This window comes from Labeo rohita, chromosome 23 (genome assembly GCF_022985175.1).
Source record: "Labeo rohita strain BAU-BD-2019 chromosome 23, IGBB_LRoh.1.0, whole genome shotgun sequence".
Taxonomy (NCBI): Eukaryota; Metazoa; Chordata; class Actinopteri; order Cypriniformes; family Cyprinidae; genus Labeo; species Labeo rohita.
The window spans coordinates 6529384-6538549 of record NC_066891.1 but is presented as its reverse complement, the minus strand read 5'-3'; the positions used below and the strand labels follow the sequence as shown (position 1 = coordinate 6538549).

The window sequence follows — 9166 nt, the reverse complement described above, 5'->3', positions numbered from 1 at the left end:
TTAAAGATAAGCTATGTCTCTGTCTCTCCAGCTCTTGGATTCGTGAGGCACGGGTCAGCACACGAAGGATGTTTTTCGCTCTGTCTCTTCATCTCTTATCAGCAGAAGCTAGAGGATATCTCACGACGTGATCAGAAAAAGGGAACACGTGACTTTTGTGGCGGGCACGGCTAGTTATAGATGAGTGTAGTTCGGATGAGATAACCAGAGTGTTTTATCCTAGGGGGTTTGAGGTCCTGGACCACCATTATTACCTTGCTAGTGAAGGCTAGGGTTTAAATGCGAATATTTATATTAAGACTTAACACGGAGTGATGTCTACGTTTACTTTGCACAGTCTCCTTCAACCTTGCCCTTCAGTGAATAAATGGTTAATTAAAAGCTTGGAAAAAAAGACCCCTACCTATTAGTCGGCAAAGAAATCGTCCTTTCTTGTTGATTATTTCAACACGTCACCCAATGGCTATGTTTAAAGTGTTTTGTGAAAGTTAAACCGTCGAGTAGCCTAAAATGAGGATTCCTCACTGCGCTCCTTTCAGCAATAGGCTGCGCGCGCTCTCTGTGGTGGCGGGAAGCGCGAGCCAGTGGCGCGGCGTCCTTATTCTACCTTGAGAAAAGGATGCGAAACCCTACGAAACCCGTTTCCAGGTCAACATGGGGTTAGACTCGCTGAAGGCAACCCTCGTTACGATCTTGAACGCGCTCGCTTTGATTCCCAAACCCTTAGCATACAAAATTGACGCGCGTGTTTGGAGCCACTGAGGAAAATGCTGACGCGTTGACGGTATATTTGATCGGTTCGTCGGCGCGTTTGACGTGTAGACCGCTGAGGGATATTTATTACTCTTAAGGACTTTTTTATGGACTCGAACGATCGTCGCAAATGTCTTGCTTGTGGAAACGTTTTCTTGGAGAGCAACACGAATTTGGGATTTTTGTATTTTACGAGACATTAATCAAAACGACGCGTAGCCTGCTGAGGGATTTGTATTACTCTTAACGACTTTTTATGGAAGCGAACGATCGTCGAAAAGACCGTATTTATGTGGAAATACTTTGTGGGGGAACGCTGTAGCCTATTTGGAAATGTTCTGAATACGCGTTAATTTAAACGCAGGTATGTTTTATGATTTATACCCAAAACTCGTATCATACTGCACCATTTTTCATTTAAAGAACTGTTGTTTTCATGGTCTGTCATTAAACGAGGAAATGCGACTTGTCTCTATAGCAAACAAACTCGAATGACCATCACAAACATCCTGTTCATGTGACACTTTATTGGAAACGTTTTTGAATAGAACGAGAGGTATTAATTTCAACGACGCGTTTGACGCGTTACAGAATATTCCTGGTTCTTTGCGACTTTTTATGAACGCGAATGATCGTCGCATACATGGAGATACTTTACATTTTGGGATGTTGTGAATAGAATAGGCACGCAAAGGTCTTACTGCAGAATATTTGATTATATATTCTCTCATTAAACCAGTGAAAATAATGATGGACTTCTGAATTTGGGAATGATGTTCTAAAATGGTCTGTATGATCCAAAATGTTCATGTTCAAATCATTTTAACACTTGCAAGTTGCATTTTGGGATATTCATATATGAAGAAACTGATGTCCGCATTTGGATAAACTGAACGAGACTTCACCAAGAGTTTGGCGCAACTACATCCACTGGTGATGCCGGAGGTCACTTCCACCAGAAGTGATAGGCTAGCGTCCAAAGGCATTATGTTTTTATGCAACACCACAGCCATCAAGGACTGGAGCTATTTTCTCTCTCAAATCTTGCCTCTTGTGAATAAATCAGCGGGATTTGTTCATCAGAGTATGGATCGGGTCGAGGCGGTGACAAGCACCATGGTGACGGCTCTGGAGCCCGACCTGAGCGGGATGAGCGCCAGTCACCCGCCGCTCAACTCCAATCACACGTCCGGGATGGAGCACGTCTTTCAGTACTCGTACTCCGAGAGTGACTTGCAGTACACGGACTACAGGACCCCTCCAAGAGACTCGATTCCGCTGCCCAAGGCGGTGCTGTACCTGGTCATGGCCGCGCTGGTGGTGGTGGCCGTGGCGTACGCGATCGTGGGGCACCTGGTGAAGGACCTCGTGCATGACTTTGTGGGTAAGTGCATTCTGAAAATGTAGTGTATTTGATCATTTAAACAACGCTCTTACATATATCTGCATGTTTTGGTTATGCAGTTATAACAGTGAGATGAAATACAGAAATCCACCTGCAGTTGCATTAGTTTTGTATGTTGCGCTATTGAAAACAGCTGGTTAGACTGCTTTCCCCAGCCTAAACCAACAAACATACTTTTTTATTGTAGGTATTTGTGTTTTGACTATGCATTTATAACAGAGAGCTGAATAAATGCAACTGCGTCTGCATCCGTTTTGTACATTGTACTATTGAAAAACAAGACCAGCCTACGGTCTGACCTGGTTTAAGCTGGTTTCCCAGTTGCAAAGTGCTTGAAAACCCTCTAAAACCAGTCAACAGATCAACCTGACCATGCTGTACGATCTAAGGGTGCTTAAACCTGTTATTCAGCAGATCATACACATCTGCAACTGATTCATTCATTCATTGCAGCCATTAACCTACGTTATAACAGTATCTGTAACAGTCTTTTTTTTTTATTATTGTGGAATCGTTTTCTATAAGTATATATTTGTGTGTTTTGGTTATGCATTTTTAGCAGTGAAGTACAGAAATGTAACTCCGTCTGCATCAGTTTTGTATATTGCACTTATGAAAAAAAAAAAAAAGACCAGCTTATGGGCTGAACTAATTTAAAATGTTTTCCCAGGTCATTTTAAAGCAAAAAAATGTTCTGATATTTTTCTGTATTTAAGTGTTTTGGGGATTTTGTGTGTTTTTGTTTTTTGGGTGTGTTTATGCATTAATATTCATAAGAGAATAAGATGAGTTTGGCTTTAATGTGCTTTTTGGATGATGCTCCTTATGTTTGATATGTACGCATATGTAAGTGTAATGGACTCATAATATTCAGTTTTTAGGGCTCTTGATAGAGCACACAACTGTTTGCATCAGTTCTGACATGCATCTCTGAAATGCACTTCTGTTGACATTCACATTGTACATTCGCATTCACCTCCACGTGCACCTCTCACTGTTCTCTCTCAAAGCTTGGAGTTGAGTATCCGGGAGGGGATGAAAAGAATTACATTTAATTCCTTTAGAGTCCCTTACTTGTGTTTTTCAAAGACCTTGACGTTTACCTGAAGCGATGAAGCAGGCAGGTCACACGCACACACACACACACACACAGAGGGCATGAGCACTCAACAATACCTGAGAGATTTCTCTAGGAGCCCTGGTTTCACCAAGTAGTCTTCTGTAGATGGTGCTCTGTGCATTTGTGTCGGCCCTGAGAGGTGTAAATGCGAAGATCATCTGTTTGGTGAGATTCTCACTGTAGTATTTTTCTCTACAGGGTTAGACAAGGAGAAAGCTCACTTTTGCTATCGTAGTAAAATACCATTGTGATTTACAAGTCAGGCGCCCTCTTTAGTTTCCATTTTGTCTGCTTGTTTGTTATATTATATATAACACCCTAAAAACCACCTAGCAACCACTCAGAACACCTTGGAATAGTGGCACTTTTGCATGCACTAAAAAAAGTTAAACTTCTGTGGATTTTAATATTAGTCAAGTAAAAAAATTATGATTTCTGCATTCATTCATTCAATCATCAATTTTTGCATTTGTCTGGAAGCAATAAATATACAAATAAATAAACCTATTTTGTTTAAATAACATTTTCAATTGAAACCAGTGTGTTGATTTGCAGAATACATACTGACTAGCTTATGACTGCGTAAATGATTGTGGTATTTATTCATTTTTATTCATATTAATTAATTAATTAATTAATTTATTATTGTATGCATATATGACCCTGGGCCACAAAACCAGTCATAAGGGTAAATACATTTTTATACATCAGAAAAAAAAAAAATCTGAAAGCTGAATAAATAAGCTTTCCAGTGATGTATGGTTTGTTAGGTTATGACAATATTTGCCAAGATACAACTATTTGAAAATCTGGAATCTGAGGGTGAGAAAATTGCCTTTAAAGTTGTCCGAATTAAGTTCTTAGCAATGCATACTACTAATCAAAAATTAAGTTTTAATATATTTAGGAAATGTACAAAATGTCTTAATGGAACATGATCTTTACTTAATATCCTAATGATTGTTGGCATTAAAGAAAAATCAATCATTTTGAGCCATACAGTGTATTGTTGGCTATTGCTACAAATATACCCGTGCTGGGGTGCGTTTCCCAAAAGCATCGTTAGCTAACTATGGTGGTTAGGTCCATTGAAATCTATTGGTAACGACGGAACTTGCGACCATAGTTGGCTAACCATGCTTTTAGGAAACGCACCCCTGCTTAGGCCTGGTTTTGTGGTCCAGGGTCACATATTTTAAAAAGATATTACATTAAGCATTACGTTTTTTGTTTGTTTGTTTGTTTGTTTTTTAGTAAGTAAAGTAAATTAACATTGACTAAAAATGATTACTTTCATGTTATAGCCAATTTACAACAAAATTAAGTTGTAAATTGCCCAAAAATTGTTATACTGACCTACATGAAGTAGATTTTAGCCACAAACTAGATAATATAGCTACAAGCAGCAATTAGCGGGGTTCAAGCATTTAAGGCATTTATGCATATAAGGAAAAGACATTACATGTTATTTAGCAAGGCTGTACCTACCCAAATTACTGCTTTTAAAAAAGTATTTTTGGCAAATCCAGGTAATTTACTGTAGAAATATGATATTTTTTAACGTTTACGACTGTTATAGTGCCAGCTGTGGTCCGATCCCCTTAAAAATTTGCATGGTTGATTAGAATCACCTGTCGCATGTGCTCAGCGGGTTTCATTAAGTTTTGAGTTTTTCTTTAGGCTTTATAGATTTTGGGTAAATTTGGACAGGCCCCTTTTCTAAACGACCCCCCGTTATAGCTTCCCAAAAGGTAAATTTCACTATTTTTTGATAATTATTGCCCTAGAGAGTCCAGAAAATTGTACTGTAGTGTTTTTTTTTTTTACCAGATTAAGCAAAAAACCTGGGACTAGTTTACAAAAGTAGGTTTTTACATCATCTCAATCATTTAACAAAGATTTGATTGACAGCAGTGGTTCTAGAGGCAAAGTTGTCCGGAATGAGGAGTTCTGTAGTATGATGTGAATATCATGCATATGTGCGAAAAACCATGCAACTTACAATAATTTACGCCCTTCAAAATGTGATATTCCTTTTTAATGTCCTGATTATTTTGTCATGGTCATTTCCCATTTCCTTTTTTTTAGTGAAACAGTTCAGCCTAATTGGCATACATTCGTATGTGGAAAGTTTTTTTTTTTTATCAGCCACTTTTGTTTACTCACACCCTTCAGACTGACGCTACTGCTATATCTGCTCATCTCAATTCCAGGATGCTTTCTGAGCGAATGCATTTAGTAGACTATATAGACTAGTGGTTTTAGTTAGTGTTCAGTTTGATGGAGCGTTCAGCCTAGATGACAGTACATTAGAGTTGTTCGAATCATTAATCAAGTAGCACTTTAATTCGCAATGGATGAACTGCAAAGTGTTTAATTAATGCAGTCAGACAGCAGCCTGGAGCTCATATATAATATGTAGTGTGTATTGCGTTACAGAAAGATGCTGTTGGTGCTTCCTAATTGGAATATCAATTTTGTTTTCATGAATTGTGAAGTACAACCCAGACATGTTCTTGACAGGTTTAGTGAGATTCACCCGTCTTGTTTCATAAAGGAGGGCTGCATATCATTTTAGTTTTATTGAATTTTTGAAATCAGACTTGTTAATCAAGTCCTGGTCTATTTTTAACTTAGTTTATGTCCTTGAATAATAATGTGTATAATGTTTGAATAATGCATCTGTGAAAGTGTGGCATGGCTCACCAAAGTCTTGGTACATAACTGTCATCAGTAATCAAATGTACACTTGAGTACATTGCATTTAAATATGTATGTTCATTTATAGCTTGTGTGACTTCTTCACCACTGTCAGTACAGATTACCATGGTTTAATCTGCTGCTAGAGGCTGTTTACTGCCATTTCTTATGTGTTTTGTGCTCTGTTAAGTTCTTTGTTACCTGAAGAAATGTTTGCCATCCTAACAATTAAAAACACCCTAAAACCCTGAATAATAATAACAATAATAACCTACAGATTAAAATCTGCGTGTTCTTTTTGTCAAAAATTTTGTCAAGAATAAGCCTAGATATGAAAGATATGAAAAGCTTGTGCATGTGCCTGACTCATATGCAGCAGTTAGTTGTAACTTCAAGGTTATTCATTGTCCAAAACATGTTATCAAAATGTGGAAAGGATGAGTTGTTAGTTGTTAGTTTGAGAAGCACTTTTTAAACATCTTTAAGCAGACTTCTCCCAAATGTGAGCACATATGCTAGTTAAAATTAATAATAATGCCATTTAGTGTTACAGGGGAAGAAAAACATGAAATGAATGAGTCTGTGGCTTGTCGTACCCTGCAAGTTAACATTTTAAGAACAAAAAGTGTTACTGAAACATTATATTAGCATATATACACACTTACAATCAAAAGTTTAGAATAATTGGAACACTTAAGAGTTTTTTATTTTTGAAATGTTTGCTCACCGAGGCAGCATTTATTTAATTAAAATACGGTAAAAACAGTAATATTGTGAAATATTATCACAGTTTAAAATAACCATTTTCTATTTGAATATATTTTAAAATATAATTTATTCCTGTGATGCAAAGCTGAATTTTCAGCATCATTGGTCAAATCCTCAGTGTACTATATCCTTCAGAAATCATTCTAATATGCTGACTTGCTGTTCAAGAAACATTTGTTAATATTATCAATGTTAAAAACAGTTGTGCTTTATGTTTTGTGGAACTTCTTTCAGAAACATTTTAATTAAACCAAACGTTTGACCGGTAGTGTAGTACGATGGCGTTTTAGTGCCACGTCCAAAAAAAAAAAAAATAAGAAAAAAATTGACGTAATATTTTGAGAATAAAGTCGAAATTACGGGAATAAAGTCTAAATATTTTTAATGTCTTTCAGCATGACTGGAATGCTTTATTGACCAATCAGCAACCAGAATAATATCTATCCATTTTTACATTGTCCCAGCTTGCCTGTGACAAAGTGAATGTCCCTTCTGGATCCATTTGAGTCTCAATGTGACTGATAATCATCTGTAATCTGTGTCTCCCATCAGAGTGGGTGTTTGGGCCCCGTTCAGACAACCGCAGGAGCAAGAGTGAGGTGAACTGCATCAGCAGCAGCATGAATGAAATGAGCGAACTCTCACGTCCAGTGGACTTGCGCTGCATCGCATACAATCACTCCGACTGCCTGAGCACCGCTAATAAGCCAGAAGAACTGGTGGTCACCATCGATGAGACCTTGCAGCTACCTTGTGAAGCTTACAGTGGGACCTAACGGAGACCAAACCACCACCATTTGATCCAACCCTTTATTATGAGGAGGAAAGCATGTTTGCTTTAGTTTGATCAGCATCTGTGATGCTGAAATCCGGTGCGTTGAAGTCACAAGGCAGAAGTCCTGGAATGAGGAAAACTGAAGAATCTGGAAGACTTTAGAAGGAATGGAATCACTTTGAAGTACATTAAATGGAGTGCTGTGAGACACTTTATATTTTTAAATCAAACAGAGAAAGTGGAAAGACAATTCTTTGTCATTCACATCAGTCTTATCACACAATATTTCAGTTTGTTTTTCTCGTTTTGTGGAGACATGCACTGTGAATCTAGAATAGTGTTCTGCTGTTATCCATTCCTTATACCTACAACCCACTATGGTTTGATTTTCCCACTTTTTGCGGATATTTATGGCTAAGTACTTACAGTATTTCCAAATGCTCACATTTTACTCACTATCAGGTTTTCTGCAATCGACTATGCTGCTTGAAAACAGAATTGCTTAGAGATCTTTTCCCTACAGGTTACTTGAAAAGTCAAGTAATGAAGATGGTTTAGATATACAGCCCTTGATGGAAAAAAAAAAAAAAAAAAAAAAAAAAAAAAAAAAAGGAAAAAAGATCAATAGTTAATCCACAATGGCTTTTTCATTTAAGGCCGTGTTACCAAAAATGTGTTTTATAATGTAGAGAGATGCTACTCAAACACTTCTCACTGAAAATATATATTTAAAAGATAGAAAACAGCAGTTAAAAAGATTTTTGATAACATATGTGAGTTATACGTTGACAAATGGTCTAAAAAAAGTCATATCTTTGTTTACTTCACAACTACAAGGGCTATAATTTCAGGTTTCATCACATGAATCTTCAGATCTAAACATCATATTTTGAAACAGATATTAAAGTCAGTGTGTATAAAAGAGGCATAACTGGCAGAATTATCACTTACGATTGTTTCAAACTGGCAAAGAAAAAGTATCTTTTAGAAATAAGATTGAGATGTAGGACCGAAGGCTCTGTCAACTTCTACTGTCCTCTTTCATATATTTTTAACAATACGAGGGAAAAAATAGCTCTAGGCAATTTACCTGGTTACTCTGCCATATAAATAACTTTTGTTCTTTGTTGCCAAAGTGTAATTATGTCAGTTGTCACATTTTCAAAAAATGCAAAAAATGTTGTAATCCATGTCCAGTCACACCATGTAACAATAATCAAAATATGTTAAGTTGTAGAAAAACACAGAAAAGATGTTTTCCTGTTGTTCATGTCATGTCCTGCATTTTACACAAATACCACAAAAGTCACCTAATAAATGTGACATTGTCAAATTTATCTAAAACAACTTATTTGATATTCATTTTTTATTACATAATTATTTCTGCTACAAAAACAAATCCAACGAATCAATTATTAGAGGATCCTTTTCATCATCTTTTGGCACTGAATGAGTTGAATACATTTTTAACTATTCTGTTTTATATATATTATAATTCTCATTTAATACATTGTAATTTTACTACGGTTTTTATACTTTGTATACATTTTTTTTTCCCATTTCATTCTGAGTGTGTGCACATATGGTGCACACTGACGTTAAAAAATAGGCAGGTCGTGAGGGGACGAGCCGTGACGTCACAACA

At 36.8% G+C, this 9166-nt stretch overlaps 1 protein-coding gene across 1 annotated transcript; it reads left to right on the top strand.

Annotated features, from left to right (window-relative positions):
* Window positions 1-357: 357 nt before the first annotated feature.
* On the top strand, window positions 358-8845 carry LOC127154722 (uncharacterized). Its single transcript, XM_051096465.1, has 2 exons — window positions 358-2137; window positions 7299-8845. Exons 1-2 carry the CDS (start codon window positions 1690-1692, stop codon window positions 7520-7522), a joined length of 672 nt encoding a protein of 223 aa, XP_050952422.1. The 5' UTR covers window positions 358-1689; the 3' UTR covers window positions 7523-8845.
* The last annotated feature ends 321 nt before the right edge of the window (window positions 8846-9166 follow it).